This window comes from Arvicola amphibius, chromosome 2 (genome assembly GCF_903992535.2).
Source record: "Arvicola amphibius chromosome 2, mArvAmp1.2, whole genome shotgun sequence".
NCBI classification, from domain to species: Eukaryota; Metazoa; Chordata; class Mammalia; order Rodentia; family Cricetidae; genus Arvicola; species Arvicola amphibius.
Window position 1 is genome coordinate 29,338,428 of NC_052048.2, and position 24,993 is coordinate 29,363,420.

At 47.3% G+C, this 24,993-nt stretch overlaps 1 protein-coding gene across 17 annotated transcripts in view; it reads left to right on the forward strand.

Moving 5' to 3' along the window:
* Positions 1–24,993, forward strand: part of Cacna1c (calcium voltage-gated channel subunit alpha1 C) — a 548,575-nt gene that overhangs the window by 436,917 nt on the left and 86,665 nt on the right. For 16 of the 17 annotated variants that reach the window (XM_038318989.1, XM_038318993.1, XM_038318994.1 and 13 more), the window contains 9 exons: positions 733–893; positions 1,818–2,043; positions 13,213–13,420; positions 14,314–14,434; positions 16,200–16,314; positions 17,011–17,131; positions 17,452–17,521; positions 23,239–23,371; positions 23,733–23,862. In XM_038318989.1, the coding sequence (XP_038174917.1) occupies positions 733–893; positions 1,818–2,043; positions 13,213–13,420; positions 14,314–14,434; positions 16,200–16,314; positions 17,011–17,131; positions 17,452–17,521; positions 23,239–23,371; positions 23,733–23,862 (1,285 nt within the window). Of the gene's footprint in view, positions 1–732; positions 894–1,817; positions 2,044–13,212; positions 13,421–14,313; positions 14,435–16,199; positions 16,315–17,000; positions 17,132–17,451; positions 17,522–23,238; positions 23,372–23,732; positions 23,863–24,993 lie in introns of all 17 variants that reach the window. The other variant, XM_038318982.1, reaches the window with a different exon arrangement.

Genomic DNA, 24,993 nt, shown 5'->3' on the forward strand with positions numbered 1-24,993 from the left:
GTATTCTAGGACCCCGTGAATGTAAAGGACCCCTGGCCTCTTCCTCTGCATGGTGAGGTGTATGGGTCCAGCGGAAGGGGCGGGGCTAGGCAGAGCATCACCCTGCCTCAGCTCTATCTGCTCTAGTATGCTGGACAATGAACCTTAGCGGCCCTTAGATTCCTCCTCAATATCAGGATAACACAGCTTGACTTAAAGGCTTCTGGAGAAGCCCTACAATGTTCCTAAAATACCAAGCCCACAGAAGGCTTTAGTCACTGCCACCAGCACAATGACTAATTCCCCCTATACTTGCCACACTATTTCTGATAATGCCATTAAAATAAATTAAAAATAGCTGGAAACTCCTTTATCTGCCAGTACCTGAGATTGCAACCAAGGCTTGTGCGTGCTTGGCTTTACCACTGAGGTATATCCCCAGCTGAGAAAATAAAAAGCAGTCCCACTTGTTGGGCAACTTCAACTTCGTGCCAGATGGCTTATATGGCATTTTATGCATGTTTACAAGAATCCTGTGAAATTGTCTCTGCTCTTATTTCTAACTGATGGAGGATACATAGACCCAAGGCCACATAGGTAGCTAAAGCGTGGTACAGGTCTGACCACTCCACCACCAGGTTGTGTAGTAAGGCCAAGCCAGCGACAGGTGAGATGGCACCTCATGTGCTTTGGCTTGACAGGAAGTCTGGATCTCCCAACCAACCCTGTCCTTCCCTCCTTGCCCTTTTCCAGCCGCTACTGGCGCAGGTGGAATAGATTCTGCAGAAGGAAGTGCCGCGCAGCAGTGAAGTCCAACGTCTTCTACTGGCTCGTGATCTTCCTGGTCTTCCTCAACACGCTCACCATTGCCTCTGAGCACTACAACCAGCCCCACTGGCTCACAGAAGTGCAAGGTGGGCAGCCCCTGGCTTTGTAATGTTCACGCTTGCCAGCCGAGCTCCGGGTCCTGAGGAGGGATGAGTCATTGGTGGGAGGTTGACAGACAAGCAGCCGGTGACTACAGCTTGACTGGTGCCATGCTGGAAAGTCCAAGGGCCTGGAAGTTTGCAAGCTCCATATTAAAATTCAGCCCCTTGTTATAAACTGATGTGGCCCTTCAAGTGCTGATGTCCCCTGCAGCCGTGGTCATCGAGTCCCAGTAACAGGACAGCTTATCTGACTGTTTCAGACCCTCGGCTGCCAGCTTCCCAGAAGCAACTTTCAGTTCCTCTGGCCTTGCTATAGCTCCAGGTAGCTTTCCCCAGACCATAACAAGAAGCAGAGCCTGGACAAGGGGCAGTAGCTCCAGAAGTTCGCTAAGACCCCTTGTCATGCCTGAACCCCTGTGAAGAAATCCATAACCCATGCCTAAGCGTCTCTGGGGAGTGAGGCAGATATGGCTCAGGCTCTGGGGATCCTGGGAAGAGGTCGTCTAGAGGTAACAGGGACAGGGCAGACAGCCTACTCTCAGCTTTGGCTACTGACGTGGACGGGTCACTGACCCTTCTGCACCTCCTGTTTCCTCTCTAAAGATTGGGTTTAATAGAAACAGCACCGTGCCTCTCGAGTTTCTATGGGGATTACGGAGAACAACATATGCTAAGGCTCTAATGCATGGTGGATGCTCGGTGCATGGTTATAATGACGGAAACTGGGCCTAATTGTTCTTTCAGAAGTAGCTGGGAGAGGTCTCCTGGGAAGGGAGGGCAAGAGGGAGGGGAGTGGGGAAGGCCTTTTTCTCAGGCTATGACAGTAACTGTTTTTACTTTTTTTCCTCCCCTTCCTCTTTGCTCCTCTTGGCTCCTTGCTTGAATCCCACCCCTGACCTCCACTGCCAGACACAGCCAACAAGGCCCTCCTTGCGCTCTTCACTGCGGAAATGCTCCTGAAGATGTACAGCCTAGGGCTGCAGGCCTACTTTGTGTCCCTCTTCAACCGCTTCGACTGCTTCATCGTGTGTGGGGGCATCCTGGAGACCATCCTGGTGGAGACCAAGATCATGTCTCCCCTGGGCATCTCTGTGCTGAGATGTGTGCGCCTGCTCAGGATCTTCAAGATCACCAGGTGTGTGGCTCCTCACTTCCCTTTGGGCATGGGACTCAGAAGGCTGCTGGAAAGCCAGAGAGGATGGCCTGGATGTGGGAAGAGCTGCAGGTTCTGGAAGGGTCTAGTCTCTGACTGTCTGCAGCAAGGGGAGTTGTGGTTCATGTGCCACTCAGAAATGCCCTTAGCTGCAGACTGCTGTCATTCTACTTGGTTGCATGCATTCTGCTGTGTGACTAGGAGTCCAGAGGTAGATAACCAGGTGGCTTTAGGAAAACATCGGGGACTTGGTCACCTCCTGTCCTTGGCTTGTAGGGTCTAAGATGGCTTCTGGGCATTGAGGTATCATCACTTCTAGAAAAGCAGAAAAGGGTCTGCTTCTTTGCTCCCCCAGATCTCAGGCAGACCCACTGTTAAAGATGCTGTTCAAAACCAAACTGGGCAGCAAAACAGTAAATGTGAGAGAGGGCGTGGAAAGCTGGGGATCCTGGCACTCTCGGGGTGTACTGGCACTCTTGGGTGGTATGTGTGGCTTCTCTCAATGCTGTAACCAAATGTCTGTCAAGAGCAGCTTTAAAAGGGAAGGCTTTAGTTTGGCTCAGGGTCCATCAGGTGGGAAGGTGTGGCACCCAGAGTGTGGGGTGGCTGGGCACAGTGCGTCTGCAGTCAGGAAGCACAGCGGGACGGGATGGACACTGTGCTCAACTTGTTTCCTCCTGAATCTGCGCTGTAACTCCAGTGTGTAAAATGGCACTGCCCACATTCAAGATGCCCCCACTCAGTTAAACCTCTTTGCAAAAATCCTAATAGATATGCCCAGAGGTTTGTATGCTAAGTGGTTCTCAATTTCCCCAAGTTGACAGCCAAGGTTAACAGACTTGTGGTAGAAACGGGCAATGAATGGTCCAGCTACTGTGAAATACAGAGCTGCCGTTTCTCAGCTAATTAAGAACAGAATTACCCAGTGCCCCAAAACTTTACTTCAGGGTATTTACACACAGCATTAAAAGCCAAGTCCTGAAGTGATGTTTAGAATGACATTATTTACCAGAGCCAGAATGTAGAAGTGTCTCAAGTGTCGGGTGAATGGATGGAAAATAGCATTTACATCCCACAGAACATTTCTAAGCTTTTAAAGGACAGTTTTTAATGCCTGGTACCACATCGATGAACTTTGGGGACATTGTGCTGAGTGCAATAAGCCAGTCACAAAAGACAAATGCTGTTTGATTGCGTTTATTTGAAGTTCTCAGTCATGGTGTCAGAATCACGGGGGCTGAAAGCAGGGCAGTGACTTATGGGCAAAGGGCAGGGATCAAAGGTGGCTGCCATTTAAAGACCAGAGCTTCAGTTCTAGAAGATGTAAAGAATCGCAGAAATGGATGCTACACACTATTAATGTATTTAATATCCTGAACTGTAAGCTTAAAAGTGAATGAGGTGGTAATTGTAGATTTTATTTGTTTTAACACAATAAAAATGTTGGGGGATAATGGACCCCAACAAAACAAGTAAATATGTGTAATTTTTAAAAATGGGAAAAAATCTCTTCCAGAAATCTCAACAAAGAGTTTTTGGTCTCATTGGCTGTTCTTGTTATTAGGAAAAGCTGAGAAATGGGTCTCTCTGACAGGCATGGGTTGCTACAGATGCACAGAGATGGCCAACTCTGAGTCAAGATGGTAGGAATTATATCTCAGGGGGCTTTGGTCTGGCCACACACACACACACACACACACACACACACATCTGTTTGTCCATTGGCCCATCCACAGACTGGTCATTCTCACTTCAGGGCAGGCAGAGACTCAGGAAGAGGGAATATCAGGAGAACAGGGAGTGAGTGGGAAGCCTGTCCAGGTCAGGGAAATTGATTTCACCCTGGTCTGGTAAAATCAATTTACGGACTGACATAATCATTTAAAAACTATTTTATTAAGATTTAACTTTTCATTTCTCTTTGTATGGATTCAGAGTTTTGCAACCATTACGTTCTGATTTTAGAACATTTTCATCTTTCCCCAAAGAAACTTCATACACATTTCTCCCGCAATCCCGACTCCATGCTAGCCCTAGGTAGCCACTCATCATTGTTTGGATTTGTCTATTATGATAAACATTCTGAGGAAGAAATCTGGGATACAGCAGCGTATTGTGGACAGTATTACATCCTGAATGTAATCATGGAGAAATGTGATTATTTGTGTGATTATAGCTTCTTTCACTTAGCTTAGTGTCTTCAAGGTGTATCCAGGTTTAGCGTGGATCAGAACTCCCGCCTGTTCTTGGTGAAGAGGATCCCACTGCACACTTATCTCACACTCATCATGGTCATTCCTCTGTGATGGGCATTGAGTTGAGCTACTTTATAATGCCTATGTTAACGTTTGTATTCCAAGTTTTTACAGAGATTATAATTTTCAGTTCTTTGGATATATATCTAGGAATGCAGCCTCTGGGTTATTCAATAAACCCTTTGTAAGATTTTGAGAAAGGATAATTTTTTTAGAGAGGTCAGACTATTTTACATTCTCACCAGTGATGTACAATTTAAGGGTTCCAGTTTCTCCACTACTCAAATGAACTGTTCTCTCTTTGTTTGTTTGTTTGGTGTGGTTTTTGGTTTATTTGAGGTTTTTTTCTTTTTACCTATTTTATTCTTAAATGACAGATGGTAGTTTACATATTTCTGGAGCACATCATTTTACTTTAAATACTTATGTCTTTCTGCCAAAAAAAAAAAGCATTCAAAATCCTCTCTACGAAATATTTTGAAATGTTCAGTTCACGGTTGTTGGCAGTTGTTCTGCTCTGTGTGAGGGGCATCGGAGGTGACTGTACCATGCTGTGATCTGTCCTTCCCTCGCGTTCCCTCTCTGCCCTGGCTGCTACCTCGCTGTTCTCTGAGTCTTTGAAATGGGTGTTTTAGGCCCTGCCTACAAGTGAACCTCATGACACCTTCTCCTGTGCTGGACACACTGTAACATCCTCCAGTTCCCTCCACAATACAGCAAATGACGACTTCTGGTCTTCCTTGTTTTGACCATTGCTTTCAATGAAAGCATGAGATTGACTCTGAAAACATCTGAGGGCCTCACAACCCCATGAACGTCATTTCATAAAAAAACCTTTGTGATACCCCCCTGGTTGTCAGTGTAATACATAGGTGTGAGGTGAGATGTGGTCAACTTACAAAAATATATTTAGGTGGAGATAGCTGGAGGGAGTCTTTCAACCCTCCTCCAATTAGAAGTCCCCAGATACCTTCGTAATCTGCGTTGTGTGCAATCTCTGGAGATAGGAGCATCAAACCGCTCACTTGGATTGTGTTGGAGACTTGTGTTTCCAGGTCAGGGACAAGCACGTCACAGCTCACACAGGGTGTTCCTCTGAGTGAGTCACCAGGCACAGTGACGCGTCCTAGCTGTCACTATTCTTGCTGCAGTTCTCTGAGCAGCCGTCTGAAGGCACAGTATCGTTGAGACACCACTGAGAGGCGCGTGTATTCAAGTTCAGGGCTGGCATGAGGGCGTTTTGTCTCCAGTCCGGTCAGCGTTGTTACTGTTCAGAGGGGAGGACGGTGAGGTCATGAGACCGCAAGCGTGGACCAGGAGGTCTGGACGTTTGGAGAGGCAGTGCTCTCCGTGAGCTCTCTAAGGGTCTCAGCAGCTCAAAAACCACAGAAACTTCTCAGAGTGCACTGTTAAAGTGAGGAGCTAGTAGGAAGACTCTGGGAGATATCCTCCAGGAGATCTGAGAAGGAGAAATACACTTGCTTAACAGAAGAGCCACACGTGGATGTTCTATCGCCAGGCTCGGCTGACAGGATCACAGTGCCCGCATCCAGCCCATATTGTAAGTATTTCAGGTCTGAGGTAGGAGACAGGCTCTCAGAAAGCAGCAGTTTCCCCAGCAGGCGACATGCTGCACAGGTAGCCTGACTTTTATTCCCTTACCTCTGTGCACGTGTGCACATCTGAACATACACATTTCCAGGTGATTTGGGGCCTGAAGAAGGGACCTCCAGTTAGAAAATGGAGTTATTCTGCTTCTGGAGTTTTTGAGGCCTGAAAATGCTGTTCAGTCTTCCTGCGTGGGGCTCTGGGATGCCCTCTGGTCAAACCAATTTTTAAAGAGTTGTTTCTTGTCAGTATTTTCACAGTGAGAATACACAAAATAGTTAAAAGGGAATCAATGGGCAATCACTCCACGATCATATAACAATATCTAGCAGTGAAGTTCCTTTTCTAAATGAAACTGAAAAGCAAAAAAAAAAAAAAAAAAAAATCCATACCTCAAACATGGGCCATGTGAGAATTATTTAAGAGGCAGCGAAAACTTGAAAGTTAAAAAAAAAAAAAAGTGTTTATCAGACCTCAGGAAAACCAAATATGGTCACCAATTGTCTAGTAAAAGCCATTATGAACACAATTCGCTAAGTCCTATCTCGGGACTTGAACAACAAAACAGCCTGCCCCATTGGCTCTGCAGCTCACTGGGATCCAGAGGATGCTCTGAGAGACAGACCCGCCCTTCACTGTCTCCAGTGTGATACCTAAGCAGTGCAACCTTGGGCAAATGGCCTAACTCTATACCCAGTCTTCTCATCTGGAATCAGTCCTCTCTTCATCCTTTGAGGTCATTAGGCTGAGTTGCTCTAAGGAATGTCAGCATCAGGACCACCCTCTCTAACACACAGTGTGCTGTAGTGCTTGTCAGCATCTATTGCCACTAGTGTTTCTATTGCACTTGTTATAAACCAAAATACCCTTGTTGTCACCTGTTCCTCCCCTGCAGCTGCCTCCCACGCTCTCGAGTATGCCATTAGATTGACTTTAGAAGACACACCCACCCTAAAACATGACCAATAATGGGGTCCTCAAAGCCCCATGTGATCTTTGAGTCCTTGTCAAAGTCTTGCCCAAACCCCCCACCGGACCCCCAGCCCTCCCAGCTTTCTTTACCACCTTCTAAAGCAGAGGCTCAGGAGTCTGTGGAGCCTCTCACCCCCTTTAAGGCCACCAATAAACAGGAATCTGGTATTTGTGACGTTCCCAGGCTAGAGTCTATAGAGAAGATGCCCAGACCAAAGAGCCACATGCTGTCTTTGTAGGGGAAGGGAAGTTACTCCCTGGGGTGGTAACTGTCACCTATAGGAGCTTAAGAAGATGCTCTAAAGATTATTTGAATGTGCCGCTTCTCGGACTCCATCACGTTTATGATGTTGGGGGTCAGTTAGGTAATGCTCAGTACCTCTGGTCTAGAAACTCAAAGAAGCACCTTTCCAAAGCCATCCCAAGGTCAAGACCAGGTAGTCTTGGTATCTTGACCAAGTCTTATTCTCCATGCAGGATGGAGAAGACAGAGGAACTAGAAGGAACTGTGCCTTGGCCCAAGCTGTTCTAAGTCCTTTTGACCAAACACACCACTTTATACTCCTATCATACAAATATCCCCAGGGTCTGCTGCATATTCAGTTCAGGCTTGAGTTCACTGCAGTTTTGGTGCAAGAATAGCCACGCTGGGGTCCCTTGGCAAATCCAAAGAGAGAGAGGAGAAAGACTGTGCTTGCTTGCTGAGTATATTCTGACCCCCACATTGCTTTACTTGATTCTTATCCCTCTTTTTTTCTGTTCATCTGTCACAAAGCCCCGTAGTACACAAACTGATAACTTGTAACCAAAACCAAGAGAACATTTCCACTGCTTGGCATAAGATTGGTTGGCAGGGGTACCTTCAGTGATGCCCCTCTCTGGAACAGAGGAATAGGGTGGGGCCCTGTGAAGCATCCTCAACAGTTAGTCCTGTTGTTTCTACCATCTCCTATTTATAGCAAGTTCAGGGCTGGTCGACACCAGCATAAAGGGCTGGCCCCAAGTTCTTTGAAGCGAAAGATTTCCGAACTGAATGGTTCTGGAAAGTCTCAGATCATTAAAGAAGAGAAAGGAGAATTCTACAGAGGCCCAGATTCCAAAACAGATGTACAGAGGGAAAAGAGATGGTGACAAGGTGTCCCTGAACAGAGGGTGTTGAGTCAACCCAGGAGACTGAGGGACAAGGCTAGCAATAAAGAACGAGTGGTCCCCAGTCAGTGAGTGAAGAAAACATGAAAGCCAATGAAGCCGAGCAGAGGGGAGAGGGGAGGGGAGGGTTAGGTAGATGGGAACTTGGCCAGGTCAGACTCCCTCAGGCATACCACAGTTACGGAAAAGAACAATGAGCCAGTGGATAGGGACCGGGCGGCAGAAACCCACACTAGAGAGGAAGAAACACAGGTGTCCATTGACGGGGTGGAGGAACCTGAAGGTCCCAGCTGTGTGTGGACCCCTGTTCTGATCCCAGATGCTTAGGTCTCCCAGGTTTTCTATGAGGTCTAAATATTTGTTGGAGACCTAAGTATTTGTTCTCCAAAAGTCTGTTGGTGTGTGAGGTGTGTGGTTCATGGTTTTGATCAGTTAGGATAAAAGCTGATGTCGTTAAGCCTGAAGGCTGAGCACCAGTTAGCTTCCTGAAAAGGACAGCAGTTCTGGGGTGGGGACCATGGTCCTGTGTTCAGCAGTCACGGCCCTGAGATGGAGACTGAGAGGGTTTGCAGAGCCAGGGGCATCACCTATATTGCCAATGCCACTGACTGAGACCTGCAGATCTCACCATATTGACCATGGTAGAAATATGCCCTCCACGACCCCCGCTGTCAGCTGTGGCATGCTGGGCTCACACAGCCAGCTCTCTAACCTCAGAACCACACAAGTGTTCTGTTTTTAAAAATCACATTTTAATTTATGTAATACAATATTTTCTTTGAGAATTTCACACATGTATCAAATGTATTTAGGTCATAATTACCTCATCCCCCAAACTCCTCCCAGATTCACTTCCCAACCCCTCCATGCTCCCATCTATGTATCCTTCCATCCTTACTCCTGCTTCCATCTTACAACACGTACACAGAAGCAAACACATGCCTGTGAGCGCACTGCCTGTCCCTCGGGTAAGGAAAAATTGTTGCATTTATAGTAAAATCGTAAAATTTTATAGTAAAATTCACCAAACTACTCATTGATCACCTTCTGAGGGCCAGGCACAGTTAAGAGAAGAAGGGCTGGCCGGATAGCTGAGAGAAGTTTCAGGGAGGGTCCGGTGACGACACTGTGCTAGAGGCCTTGAGCCAGACGAATAGCTCATTGCAGTGAGCATTTTTGGGGTTGGGCTGATTGGAAAAGGATATACTACATGACAAACAGGAGCTCCCAATGCCACTAGGACAAATGAAGAGGTGTTGGAAAGATGGATGAAGGAGATAGTTTTCATGTGTTTATTTGCTTTTGTTTTTAATTAATTTGGGGGGCATCCTGCAGGGGTGAGGGGTGGATACAGAGAGATTGGGAGATGAATGGGATTGGGGCACGTGATGTTAAATTCCCAAAGCATCAGTAAGAAATTTTAAAAGGGAGAGAGAGAGAGAGAGAGAGAGAGAGAGAGAGAGAGAATATAAGGGAACAAACAGCACATGTGACTCCCTTCCCCCCAGGGACCTCAATTCTGGTAGGGAAAAGAAACACTAAGCCAAGAAATAGACATTTGTCTGGTGGTGATATTTCCTTTAAAAATAGAATGAGCTGCTGTTCAAATGGCTCATTGAATAAAGTTCTCGCCGTGCAGGCCTGATGATCTGAATTCGGTCACAGAACCGGTGTAGAGGTAGGACAGGATGCCTGCAAAAAGTTATCCTCTGACCTCCACATGTGTGCTGTGGTATACTTCACACACACACACACACACACACACACACACACACACACCACAATAATAGGAATTTTAAAAGATAATGTAGAATAAGAGGCTAAAGCTGAGTTCAGAGATGCTTGCTCTGAGATCAGAGGCCCAGGACCTAAAGGAGGTGTCCCATACTTTCCTCTGGGAGGGAGCTGAGTAGGCTGTTGATGGAAGAGGACCTATTGTCAGAGCAAGACTCATGCGATTGGAGCCAACGAGGACAAGCATAGGAGCCAGGCCAGAGGTCAGGAGGGTTCAGGGTTTTCTTTCCTCCTTTCTTTTCTTTCTTTCTCTCTTTCTTTCTTTTTTGGTTTTTTTTTCTTTTTCGAGACAGGGTTTCTCTGTAGCTTTGGAGCCTGTCCTGGAACTAGCTCTTGTAGACCAGGCTGGCCTCAGACTCACAGAGATCCACCTGCCTCTGCCTCCCGAGTGCTGGGATTAAAGGCGTGCACCACCACCACCCAGCTGGTTCAGGATTTTCTACCAGGTATCATGAATGGAGGTGACTGGGAGTGGCTCCATTATGAAGGGCTCACTGCTCTAGTGTGGTGAATTGCTATGGGAAGCAGAAATCCCAGTGAGAGAGGCTGGTGGCTAGGCCAAGGTGATAGACTCAGTGGGAGATGGCCAAAGTCAAGATTTGTTTTGGAGATGGAACCTTGGGATTTACTACAGTGGGGTAAGGAAAGTACAGGTTGGCCCTGCTGTTCTTATCACCTGACATGGGAGAAAGGTCGGCAGGAAACCTCATAACTCATGATGTGGTACGCCTTCCTCACTACCTGAAGCCCAGACTAACCAGGATAGCACATGGGTTCCGGGGTGCAGGGCATATTGGAGAAAAGGGCTATGCTTTAGCTGGTGCTTCCCCTTGGCCAGCCCGTTGATCTCCTTCTGGCTCTCAGGTGGGTTCTGCTTTGCCCTATGCTTCAGTCCTTTGCCATAGACTCCACTTTCTTAGAGCTTCAGGCCTCAGGAGACGCTGGGTCAAGAAATGTTCTCTGTCCTGCCTTCTTTCTTCTTCCTCTTCACCTGGTCTCTATAGTAACTTATCCTCTGGAGTCCAGAGCCTCTGTGGCTGACCCCGTGGCTCCCAGATATAGCTGAATCTCAGTTCAACCCCAGAATGCTAGTTCCCCCACCCCTGTGTACTTCACGACTTCCCTTGACCATTATGACCTTCCATGACAGTTGAACTCAGTCTCTATGCAGACGCCCTCCACTTTGTATGACTGGGCATTTAATATGCTCTAAAGTTGCTGGTTTCTGAATACAAGTTTGTTGACAGGCCCTGCACTGACTGCTTGTGAATCTCTCAAGCCCCAGCATCAGTGAGTGTGACCTTATAGTTCCTGTGGGACCTTAGAAGACACTTTTAGGACATGGTTAATATCTGAGCAGCTTCTGTTCTCCGGCAGGTTTGGAGGAGCTATTTCAAGTAAAACAGGGAAAGGTGTTCCAAACCCAAATCTCTCTCCGACTTCTTGCATTAAGCATATCAGCACCAACTCTGACCAATAGGGGCTCCAGGGAGCCGCGCACACCTCAGGGGTTTTCAGAGCCACCAACCCTAGCCTATAAGAACTGACACCCGTCATCGGGACCTTGGGAGCTCAGTCCAGTGCTCCAATGTGGGGCTCAGTCACCTTCCCCATCTGTCTCCAGCTGGAGCGAGAACATGAGGGAGAAAGTCAGGAACGAGAGGGGTGCGTTCACTCATGGAGACGGTGGGACAGAACTAATGGGAGATCACCAACTCCAGTTGGAATGGGACTGATGGATCATGCGACCAAACCCGTCTCTCTGAGTGTGGCCAACAGCGGGGGATGACTGAGAAGCAAAGGACAATGGCTCTGGGCTCTGATTGTTCTTCATGGACGGGCTCTGTGGGAGCCTTCTCAGCTTGGTCGATCACCTTCCTGGACCTGGGGGGAGTTGGGAGGACCTTGGTCTTAGCATAGAGTGGGGAACCCTGATGGCTCCTTGGCCTTGAGAGGGAGGGAGGGTAGGTATGGGTGGAGGGGAGGGGAGGGAAGGGGGAGAAGGAGGGGAGAGAAGGGGGAGAAGGAGGGGAGGGAGGGGGGAGGAGGAGGGAAGGAGATGGAAATTTTTAAATATATAAAAAAATAAAAGTATAAAAAAAAAAAAAAAAAAAGAACTGACACCCGGGAGCTGTGAGACTAAGGAAGTGAGGGACACAGGTTATGGTTACGTGCAGTTCAGTTTGGTGACTTGCTGATGAATGGGGAGTCTGGAGGGGCAGACAGGCCAATTGGATCCTATAATTTGATTCAGAGAAAAAAAATGATGAGTTTCTAGATTAGGACAAAAGTTATTCAATTATCGCCGTCACGGACCTGTTGTCTTAGTACAGTATCAAGAGTCAGAGGCCTCTCCGGAGCCAGGTCTGATTGCCAAGCCCTGCATGCCATCCTAATGGTCTTATCTCTGTAGTTTACTGCCAGTATGCAAGAAAAAGAAACAGCAAGGGTTAGTCTGGGGTAATTGCAGTGGATAGGACTCAAGATGGCCATGGTCGTGTGACGTTGAACCAGTAATCTGGGCTGTGGGTGGGAGCTCTGCTGCCAGAATGGGTTACTCCAGCGGGCTCTTGAAGAAAGGCTTGTTCCCTATGATCACTGAGCTAATAAGCTGTGAACAGAGGCCCAGAGGACTCTCTGGAGGGCTCCCTGGAGGACCCTTGCCTGGAGCTGTCCCCAGTAGAGTGATGGGTTAGCTGTAATCTAAAATTATCTAAATCCTGTGGGTTCTTATTGAAACTGTAGCTATCTGGGCCCAGATACAGGGTCAGAATTTCCAAAGGAATGACCTTTAAAAACAGACCACCGTGACAGGGAGGTTGGGGCCATGGCTAAACTTTCTCATTCTTTGCTGTGAGTAGTACCATTCCCATCTCCCCAGGTAGTTGCTGCTGCAATCTGCCCAGACTGGCATTCTCGGTGAGGGGAGTGTGTTTTCTCTGTTAAAAAGCAGAAATATCCGTGGTAATTATAAACTTAAATTAGCTGTGTGACAGACTGGGCAGCCTTGAGAAGAGAGAGGAAATTATCTTCCAGGTTACCTAATGACTGTACACACTCCTGCTATCTCCATTTCTTTCCAGGCAGGAAGGCAGGCAAGGGAGGGGGGTTAATGACTTTTCCCAGGGCATCAGCAGCTGGCAGAGTGGGTGGGAATGTCTGGCCTCTAAGCCCTCTCTCCTTACTGATTCTGAATTTGTAGCTCTGCATCCTAATTGTGAGTCCATTCACACCGCTACCCAACCTGGGGAAGGAAATGGGGGCAACATCAGGGAGCAAAGCTTTCTGGCAGAGCCAGCAGGGGTGCGTGCACAGGTGAGGGTTGATGGAGGGCAGCAAAGGACGGGCAGTTGAACTCCCTGTCTGTCTCCAGGTACTGGAACTCCTTGAGCAACCTCGTGGCGTCCTTGCTGAACTCAGTGCGCTCCATCGCCTCCTTGCTGCTACTCCTCTTCCTCTTCATCATCATCTTCTCCCTCCTGGGGATGCAGCTGTTTGGAGGGAAGTTCAACTTTGATGAGATGCAGACCCGCAGGAGCACCTTTGATAACTTCCCGCAGTCACTGCTCACTGTGTTCCAGGTAAGGACTCGCTGCTGCCATTCGCACCGGGAGGGGAGTTCAGCCAAGTTGGAGGTGGGCAAGAAGAAGCCTTGAAAAGGTGGGGCGGGGAAAGCAGGCCCCTTTCACTGGGCGTGATGCCAGCCTAGGTCATTCGTGGAAGGCCTTTCTGTAGAGTCTTGTCTCTCAACCTTCCACGGAGCTGCATAGGTGACTAGATTAATGAAGCAGCAATCTAATTGATCAGTTTAAAAATGTTTGTGTGGCCATGGCACCCATTAGTCAAAACTAACAAACCTGTTTGAACACACCAAACAGAGAGTAGACTGATCTGGTTGGGAGGTAAAGGACCTGTCTTTGCTCTCCAGCATCCTTGCCACTGGAAGAATTCCAGCTGGTCCAGAGTAGTGCTTTCATGAATGTTACGGCAAATGACAGCTAGAATAACTTGTATCTGAGTTTCAGAACAGACTTATTTACAAATAAAGGGGACATTGTGTATATATTTATATTGCTAAAATCTTAACGATGGCACCAAATGATAATGTTTAATAGATGTGGGCATAGCCAGTCACCATCCTCGTGATCATATTTGCCTGGTACTGCCACCCAGGGAACTAATGGTGACCATCTCTTATACTGTATGTTAAGAGCAACGTGATATTTTGATCACGAAGCTTTTATATATGCCAGTGGCCATGCAGTTTGTCTGTGGGTAGGAGTCAACTTGCCCAGGCTTAGAGTCCCCAAGAATAATTGGGAGCCAGAACAAGGAAGAAAACTCTAAATGAAATTTGGGGTGTTTCTGTTAACAAAGTGGGACAGGGCAGGGCAGGCAGGGCAGGGCAGGGGAGTTTGGGGGTTTGCTGTTGGTCTAACGCTGTGTCCCTTATTGGTGGGAATGTGTCATTCAGATCCTGACCGGGGAGGACTGGAATTCGGTGATGTATGATGGGATCATGGCTTATGGCGGCCCCTCTTTTCCAGGGATGTTAGTCTGTATTTACTTCATCATCCTCTTCATCTGTGGAAATTGTATCCTTTGATGCTGATGCTGCCCCAGCCCTGCTATCCCACTCGGCCTTTTGTACAGTGCCATATATGTGCTCCAAGGCCCTGACTGGGGCTCTGTGCTGTGGCTGCCCATCTGCAGGCTAGCTGGGCAAGACCACTCTTGGAAGTAAATGGTGTGGGTCTGGGTGCATGCTGCAGCCGGGACCCAGGAGACAGTGCACCACATATCCCTGAACTCACTTACACTCAAGGGCCACCCTCTCTAGGAGGTGTGCTCTGGTCATAGACGAGGTGAATATGACCCCCAAGCATTGTGGCCTATGCAACCAAACTCGCACAGACGAGGACGTTGTGTGCCCTGGCCACTCTGGAGCCACTGCACCTGCTCAGATCTCCACCCTGTGTGTTGATCAGTTTCCTCCCTTTGAAGCTGTTCTTGGGGCTATAGTCATAAACAGAGATGAACAAATTACCAAGTCCTTCCTGATAGCTTCTTCCGATCAGAGGCAGAGACAGGACTCCAGGGCCTCAAGCCCTAGGCTTTTCGTTTCTCCTACTGGTTAAGCCTCTGAAAGTGGAGTCCAGAGCTGGTTGATAAGATAGAAACACCTCTAGCCCCAAATTTGAGAGAAACCCTCGGTTTGCGTGGTTCAGAAGTCAAGAACACTGTGCTACCTGCAGGGAAAATTCGCATTCTATCAGCTAGAAGGCCTTGGTATATCAAAGGCCTTCTTCTTTGGCAGATCTACAGGGCAAGACAGGGTGAGAATCCCTGATCCAATAACCCGGTAACTGGAACCTTTTATGTGCCTACAGATCGCAGAAGGTATAAAACCACTTGACCTTCTCATGTACAAAATTATTAAAGGTTTAAAGAAGTTGATGTCAAAGTATGTGTAAAGGATTATATGAAAACAAATGTACTTTGGGCTCTGTCCCCGAGATAAATCCCATCATATGTATTTCAAAATTTGAAAAATAAATTGAAATCCAGATCTTCGCTGCAGGCGTTCTGAATTTGCAGTAGAATAATAGAAAGTACTGCTTAAAGGGTCCCTGTGAATTGACGGGAAAAATGCACATAAGGGCTTCTTAGCTCCAGATTCAAGGGCCAAAAATCAATAGTCATCTAGGACAAAACCTTCTCTGGGGAGTAGTGTAGCCAGTGGTGTGGATTTATGGGTGCCCAGGACTGGGTATTCGGTTCCACAAACTTAAAACTGCCCAGCTATACCTTCTTGGTTCTGTGGTTCTCTGGTCCATAGTGTTTCTGTTGGTAGAAAAGCAGGGCTTGGCATGTTGGGAGACACAGGCAGATGACTGCTTCAGCAAGAATTCTCAAATCGGCCCAGCTCTAGTCAGACCCTCGAAGGGTGTTTGTATGTCACAGACTGACGGGTTCCAAGCCACCTTTTCAGTGCCGTGTTATATGAATGGATCTTAAGAACTATCTGATAGAGATGGTGCTGCCTATCAAAGCCAGGCATTTCAGTGGTAAAATGAAGAATGAAATTTAGCAATTAAAGAGCACGGCAGAGCCTGATGTTTCAGATCTGCCCTGCTCCAGTCTGCAAAGCCTGCCTGGTCTCAACCACTTAGAAAACTCTGAACAGTGAGCAGGCAGGCGGGGACAGAAAAGAAATACACGGCTGGTCTCCACCCCTTAAAGTGGGTTTCTCCTGGGGAGCTCTTACTTCTGCATGCTCTGTACTCTCCCTGCCCCCTGTGGTCATCATCATGTTTCCCAAAACCAAGGGTCATTTTCTTTAAGAATGGACACAAACAGATATCCTACTGAATGTGTTCTTGGCCATTGCGGTGGACAACCTGGCTGATGCCGAGAGCCTTACTTCCGCCCAAAAGGAAGAAGAAGAAGAGAAGGAGAGAAAGAAGCTGGCCAGGTAACCCTCTAAGCTTAGAATGTCATCCCCACTGGTGGAAGAAAGGGCTGGTGCCCATCCCTTGGCCACTGTGGCTGGATTGAACTGGAGTGATGCTTTCACATTACTTTGGCTTCTCCCGTAGCTCCCAGCCATTGCTGTATAGTCTCTGCATTTCCCACACCGGTCCAGGAAGTCAGGGGCCATCCCTTGGGAAGAGAAGCCATGGAAACACAAGGAGGAGATGGCGGGGGAGGGGGGAAGCTGCCTTCGGAAGAAAACACAACTCCAGCTCAGAAAATGATGCTTTTCTCACTATTTTTCTACCCTGGTGTGTTAGGAAGACAGCATAAGGTTCTACATTGCACCCCAGTTGTGTAGCTAGAACTGTCTTATGCCCCTGTTGGACACTGAGCAGAGATCTTCTAGGAATCCTAAGTGAGACCCAGAATCCTCTGATTTAAAAGGGGGAGCGATTGAGGATCTGGGAGACATCGAATGTGAGCCGGACAGAGCCAGGGGGCCCCAGTGCTGTGGTTGGTACCTACCATGGAGCTGCAAGTGTGATGTCCCTAGAGCAGAGATAATATATGTAGACCCAGGGCTGGTCTTGCTGCCCCCAGAAGACCACAAAGCAAGCAGTTCCTGTCTACACTGTCCACTATCATTCTAGTAAACATCCATTTCTGGGTTTTTTTTTTCCTGCTGACCGGCCAGGACTGCCAGCCCAGAAAAGAAACAGGAGGTGATGGAGAAGCCAGCAGTGGAGGAGAGCAAAGAGGAGAAAATTGAGCTGAAGTCCATTAATGCAGATGGAGAGTCTCCGCCCACTACCAAGGTGAGGGGCGGGCGTCTTTAGGAGCACAGGGACTGTCACGGGGTGAGGGGGGTCTTCCTGTTCTTTACCTGAAGGAAAGGAAAAGAAGGGAAGGATGAGGGGGAGAAGAGAGTGACAATGGAATTGAGGGGAAGAAAAGACACGCTGGTGGAACCTCCGCCTTTCTGACGTTCCAAGGAGAGCTGAAAGCCACGAGGACAAAGATGCATTTTTTGTTTTAAGCTCAGCACCTGACTATGGTGTAATTCCAAGGCTCCTCTAAGCCCGAGAACCCTGGCACTCATCTAACTGAATCATTCTTCCTTCATTTGGCTGCCTAGATCAACATGGATGACCACCAGCCCAGTGAAAATGAGGATAAGAGCCCCCACTCTAACCCCGACACTGCAGGTACCTTTGTACTTCCTGGCCCCGTGACTGAAAGGCTGTGGGTGGAGACTCAGCTATGTGGGAGTGGCCAAGCCCTGGGGACTGGGGGACTGGTCTCCGCTATGAACACCTTCACCACTAAGCGTCTAGTGTCTGGATTTAAGTATTACCAGTTGCCATGTGAGGGAAATGGTCTTCCTGAGTTCCTCATGATAGTATTGAGATAATACCATATTTGAGGAAGACTTTTTGAATTATAATTACTTTGGCTTATTCTTTTTAAAATTTTTGTTTTATTGTTTAAGAAAAGGGAGGAGTATGCAAGATACAAATTAAATATTTTCTAATAGTAAATTTCATGAAGAAATTTTTATAAAATAATTCTTCCATGTACAGATCATTTACCAGCTATTAATGCAAATTTTCATACTAATGAGATATATAGGCTTGTTTTCATATAAAGAAACAAATCTTGGCTAAATATTCGATGTTGCAGGTCACACATCATTTTCAACATTTCTCATAGTTGATCAATATTTTTATTTTATAATTGTCAGCGCTAAGAATACTTCTCACATAAAAAGTATTAAGCAATAGACCTATGTTTAGGGCCAGATAAAGCAATTGTTAGAAATGTCCCCCTAATCCCAAGCCAAAATTCATTTCATGATTTTTCTTAATGACACTCAAGTCGGCAACTCAAACATCACTTTTGAAAATCTAGAGATAAGTTGATTCTTATGTTAGAGGAATGATGAGAGTAAACTGTTGCCTGTTTCCTACAAGTAAACCATTATGTGTCTGCAACAGCAGAAGACTCTGTATGAACTTTACGATATGCAATGGTTTTAAATCTGAATTGCGACATCTCCAGCAGCGCTCGCTGGCGTGGCTTGGCGTGCTAGCGCACACGGTGCAAGTGCCTGCTGGATGTTGAGAACCTAGGCTGCACGAAAGCTGTGTGAATCATAGCGGGTGCTGGCAGAAGCACCCTCGGTGCCTCTCACCTTTGCATTTGAGTTCCACTTTGGTGGTTGTACAGTCATAAACCTTTCACTTTGGGCAAAGTTTTTACAACCTCCGCATATAACAGCCGCGACCCACAGTGTAAGAAGCTGTGCTCCTGCGCCGCCGTTGTGGTTAGCGTTTCATTCCACCACGTGTGTCGCCATCACTGTCAGCTTACGTGTTTTATTAGTATAGCATATGCTGCTGCGTTATGCTCACCTAATAATAGTCAATCCAGAATCCATCTTGTCATTACTCAGGAGGCATTGCTCACTAGGAGGACAGCTGCCGTCACAGATGTCCCGCTTGTGGCTCCGTAAAATGCTCTCAGGTCTCTCGTTGCCAAAGGAACTCTTGCTGACAAGATTCTGTGCATTTGTCTGGCGCGTGACTTGACAGGCAGTCTCCTTTCAGAGGGTTTTAACGTTGGAGGCCCTGGCTGTCCCGCCACAATCTACATCCCAATTTCTGGAAGCCCCATCCCAACGTGAACCTTAGGTTTGCTTCCTCAAGCTGCCAATTTGTCTCAAGCTCCAAACTTGAAGCCAGCACACAGCAAGTGACTGTGGATTGTAATGACCTTTCTTCTTTAGCCAGGTTAGACTGCACTAGGCTGGTACCCCAGGGAGGTGGCCGAAAGCCAATCAAAGCTTTGTCTCCATGTTGCTTTCCCCCACTGGTTCTCTGCTAGGTTTACATAGATGCTATAGCCACCTCCCTGGAAGCAGCTCGCTTTCTCCTCCACCCTTACTCCCTTCTCCCTGCAAGAGAAGTAGGAGTTGGTGTCTACGGCTCGCAGGAAGAGCAGAGTGTGTCCGTGGTTTGATGTCTCAAAACCCTAAGGGTTTATGGGGAAGGCTGTGCAGAATCTTAAAGACTTGCTAGAAGCAATGACTCAAAGCAAAGGAAAGATTTTTGTCTATGTCCCCAATAAATAAATTCTATTCTGAAATGATGTTTTCAAGATAATTGGGAGAAAGATTGAATATGAACCAGGGGCTAAATTATTTTAAGTAGATTTTCGCTAATCATGTTAGTATAATAATGTGGTAATTCTGTTTCTAAAATACTACAGTGTTTATGTCTAGAGTCTGAAGTGTTTAGAAGTTGCTTTAAAAATGTTTCAACAATCTCCTAAAGTGAGAGCAGGAAAGATAAGCGAAACTACTTCAGCCAAATGTCAGTAGATGTCGGAAGCAGACAGAGAGCCACCCTGCAAGTCTCTCTGCTCCTGTAAAGTCTAAGTAAATATATATATATATATATATATATATATATATATATATATATATATATATAATTATAGTGTTATATGTCACTGCTCTGGGCCCCAAGAAGAGCCCATCCCAGGCTAGTGTGGCCTGTAGGAGGCAGCCCCATGTACACTGTGCCTGTATCTGAGACTTTTCCCACGTGTACTCGGCTGAGCTCCTTGAACCCCCACTTCTGCATGTCAGAGGGCTGGCCGACCTCCTTTGTCTGCGGCAGTGACCTTGAGCTGTGTTGTTCTAAGTAGAACGTAGAGTGCTGGCTTTTTTTAAGCCTCTGGTAGACACTTGCCTTCATTTTTCTTGGTCCTTCCACCCCTTTAATTCTTATGTTGGTCGGCTTCCTGTCAGAGAAAATACCAGAAATAGTGACTCTTTCAGGATGAAGGGCTCTGACTCACTCACAGGTTCAGAGGTCAAAGTCCGTGGTCCTTTGATGGAGTCACATGGGCTTTTGGCAAGGCCCAATAGGTCAAGGGTGGATGGGTGTAGGTTCTGTTTCTTAAGAAAGTGTGGAAGTTTCATCATCAACAGAACCAAGGGCTGCTGGGATGGGGGTGTAGCTCAGCTGGTAGAAGCTTATCTGCGATCACATAGCCCTGGGTTCTATCCACAGACCACATGGGCACCACATAAAATAGATGTGGTAACCCACACATATAACCCCAGATATAACGGAGGGATGGATGGGGAGGCCAGTCCCTGAAGGCCAGGTACTCAGGACACTGGGGGAAAGGTTACTCCCTCCAGCATATGTTTTCTGGGAATCAGATGGGGAAATATGGGTGGGGTTTTTTGTGTGGTTTTGGATTTTGTTTGTTTGTTTGTTTGTTTAGTTGGTTAAAATGTTGATGAAATTTTTGTTTTGTTTTCTACTTTTTGTTTTAAGACAGGGTCTCATGGTGTAATTCTAGCTGGCCTGAAACTTAGTGTATAAACCAGGCTGGCCTCAAACTCACACGGACATCTACCTGCCTCTGCCTCCTGAGTGCTGGGAAGTGTTTGGTTTTTTGAATTTGTTTTTAGTCTCAAGTATAATTTGTTAATTTTAAAGGAATGTTCTTATTAAATTTATTCCTAGTTTCATAATATCTGATGCACTCTGTTTGCCTTCAGCTCCCTGCCCTCTCCTATTGCCTGTCTACCTGTATGAGTCCCCTCCCCCTGCACCTCCAAGTCCCTTCCTCATATCCATGGCTCTGCACTAACATTCTTGTCAGTTCTGCAGAGCAGGCAATGAGGGGAAGCTCAAAGAGGAAGAACATCAGCTTCAGCCAAAGCACACAGTATTACAGCTTTTTGGGCCCTAAGAAATAACTACACACCGGGCACCTTAAAATAAACTAGGTTGATTCTATCACACTTTCACATATGTCTGGCATCGGAGTGTTAGCAGTGCCATTCTTCTGCAAGGAAAGAATCCTTGTGTGCCTCTTCCTCTTTCCTTTTGGTAGCCAGAAATGCTCAGCTTGTAGACCTACCACGCTCGTCTCTGCCTCTGTCTTCATTCGCATGGCCTTCTAACCTGTGTGTGCCTTTAGACCTTCTCGGAAGACCAACTGTCGTTAGATGTATGGCCCACCATAACTGATCACATCTGCAAAGACCCTGTGTCTAACTAAGGTCATACTCTGAAATTCTGGGTGAGCATGACTTGGAGAATACCAGTCAACTCACTGAAGTTACTGGCCACACAACGATTATATTGAAGCAGATAGTTTGTTAGGAATTCAGAGCAGACAGGATGAGAGTGAGAAAGACGTCGAAGGCGAATTTCTTATGTTCTGTTTCTGTCTTCTGGGGAGATGGTAGTGTGAGGGCTGCCACTTGTACGACCTCAGCTATACAGCAGTGTCCTGAAATATCTATGTGATGTTACTATTATTCCTTCAGAGGGGAAGCTGAGCACGAGGAGACTAAATGTAAGAGCCATGTTCAGAAAGCAGCAGAGTCATGATTTAGATGAAGGCATTTTCTGGAACATTTCTGGGTATGGCAGCCATTGCAAGCTACCTTTCCCAGGCTGTTGATTTCCAAGAACATTTGGCCGGAAGCACACATAGCCCCTTCCCCCGTAGATGCTGTGAGGCGAGCTAAATAGGAATGGGTCAACTGATTTCCATGCGGTCTAGCCACTGACCAGGAGAGCAGAGGAACCCTTCACTTGATGTCACTCTCCAGCATCAGGATGAAAGCCTCTTGTCATTGTTTGAGCTCCGTTATCACTGCCTCACTTTCTGGGAAATCGTAGGAAAATGCAGGGATTTTGAAGTTCAGTTTTTAAAAATGAATTTTAATTCAATTAATTCCTTGACGATCTTATATATTTATTAACATATAGTGCATTCTGGTTACTCTTATCACCACCCCCACCTTTCCCAACTCCCTTCCACCCCTGTCATGCATGCCCCCCTCCCTACAGTCGTGTCTTTCTGTGTTGCTCTGTGACTCGGGGTTTAATCAGAACTGCCTGGGTGACTAGCATTGGAGCTGTCCATTGCAGCCTGGTAGGCTCTTGCCTGGGTATTCAGCTGATGACAATGACTGCCCCTCCCCAGAATCCAGTGACGCCAATAGTTCAGCATGGAGAGGTAGCACCCCATGAGTCTCTTCTTCCCACCCAGGATTCACTAACGGCAGGCCCAGTCTTGTGCAGGCCCAGCAGAGGCAACCTGAGCTGCTGTGGGATCTTGCCTGCAATGGCTGTCATTCCCAGAAGATAGCAGTTTGCAGCCCTCATTCCTGTCTTCAGACTCACACGTTCTGTCCATTCCTTCTTTCGTCATGTTCCCTGAGTCTTAGATAGAAATGTACTATTTTGGACTGAGCATGCAACTGTCACTTATGCTTGGCACCTACAGCAGCCATGAGTCTCTGTGTTCACTACCATCCATTGCAACTGGAAAGTTCTCAGATTACTGCTAAAAATAGCGTTTGTCTATGGGAATAAAAAGTCTTTAGAAGGCAGTTTGTGGCCATGTACCCACAAAGTAATAGTAAGTTCCCTCATTTGATCAATGGGAGTTTCAAAATCGGACTTGGTCAGATGGGATTGCGCAAGTCAGCTAGGCCACCCCCTTCTCTCACCTGCAGCTAAGATGAATGACATTTGGCAGTGCCCGGGCCTATCCCAACCCGCTCTCTCGCACCTTTCAACCAGTCGTAACCAGTCTTCTCTTTTTCTCAGTGTTAGGGGGTTTTCCAGCGTAGGGGATTTTCAGTTTTGAAACCACAAGTTTGGACAAAGTAGAACATATCCTATTTACAGCCCTTAGAACTATATACTTCCAGAAAAACCTTTGACAGTCCCATGAGGCAGGGCAGAGCATCGGCCTGGATTAACATTCTACAGCTCAGAGCAACAAGGATGTCTTGATCCTGCCGTAGGAGGTGTCCAGAAGGAAGCACAGAGGGGAGAGCGAGTGCTGGAGTTGAGAATGAAGCTTTTGCTCTTTCTTACAGGGGAAGAGGATGAGGAGGAGCCGGAGATGCCTGTGGGGCCACGCCCCCGGCCCCTGTCTGAGCTACACCTTAAGGAAAAGGCAGTGCCCATGCCAGAAGCCAGTGCGTTTTTCATCTTCAGCCCCAACAACAGGTGTGTAAGAGTGGAAGGGAAGGAAACTGCTTGCCCCTGGATCCGAACCTAACACTTGCCTGTATCCAACCTACAGGAGAAGCCTAGGTCCCCGTGGGTCTCCACAACTTATGTGGAGACTCTAAATTAAGAGTGCCCTGGATCATTAATCAGTCGGTCTGTGGTTGCTTCCCTCTCCAGGACTTTCATGTGAGAAGTATTCCTAGTGGGCCACACTAAGTCCATTTACCCTAAGATACCTAGGCTCTGCGGTACTGAAATTGTCCTGCCTGTAGATTAGGACTGAGGGGACAGGCCCCTGAGGCTCAGAGAATGCCCCTCCTTTCGTGACATCTCCTTCCTCTTCCTCCTTCGCACACAGGTTCCGCCTCCAGTGTCACCGCATCGTCAATGACACGATCTTCACCAACCTGATCCTCTTCTTCATTCTGCTCAGCAGCATCTCTCTGGCTGCCGAGGACCCCGTGCAACACACCTCCTTCAGGAACCATGTATGCACTCGATTTTGCTCTCTGCACCCTGTCCTTCTGCGAGTGGAGCAGGCCCACAGCTTCTGCTGCTGCTGTCACTGCTCAGTTAGGAGGCCCGTTCTGGACCTCACAATCCAATTACAGTGAAGAGTCCTCTAAGAGATTAGGACCTTGATAGAAAACCCAGCCCTGGAGCTTTCACTGAGCAAGTGAGCATGTATCCAACGCGTCTGGCTAGTTGATAATGGACAGTGATCAGGCATCTTGTTGCCTGTGGATGTTCCCCAGGAAGCTCAGGTTGCCTGTAAGTCAGCAATGTGGCCACTGGTTTCGTGCCCTGCTCCCATTCCCTCTGACTAAGGAGCATTGGCAATTAGGTGCCGATGGTAAGGCTGACCTTATAAGAAAAGTAATTTTAATAAACAAACATGATAATCTTTAAGAGTAAATATGTTTGGAGCTACCCAAAGCTCTTGTGATCAACATTAAATACTAAAAAGAATTGCTATACTTCAAAAATCCCAAAACGTTATTAAATTTCAGCCACACAGGCACGAAGAAAAGAGCAACTCTCCAATGCTACGTCTATAAACAAAGTTCTCAACTCTGGGATTCTGCCTGTTCCGGGCTGTTTGCTGAGGTCAGGAGGAGTAGCCTCAGACCTGGACCATCTCATAAGATGAAATCAAATATCAATGCTAGAGTTTGTTCTCAGCCTGGGAGGGCCTGGAGGACTTTCTTCCTAGGGCCCAAGGCCATGACAGCAGTGTGAATGTCCTCCTCTGACATAACATGCCCCACCTGTATGAGAGCTGGGCATTCTAGTGGCCCTGCAAAAATAAACCCATTCTCTGCTCTCTTGACCAACATCCCGTGGTCTATTCTGGGTTTATAAGTGAATCGGGTGGATGACGGAAGCATCCAGATGGACACCGTTCTGACCTGGTTCCTGTTGAGGCCGGCCCTGGAAGCTCCCCCTACCTGCCTACAGACACCAAGCTGAGCCAGAGCCACCCGTGCCAGCTCTGAGTGGGAACTAATGTGGGGAAGTCTTTCCTACCTGTCTCATTGCCTGTCTCCATGTGGAAAGGCTCCGGTGGTGTACGGGGGATGCGCCTTGTTTTGAAGTGTTTTTCTTTTTCTGGTGAACAT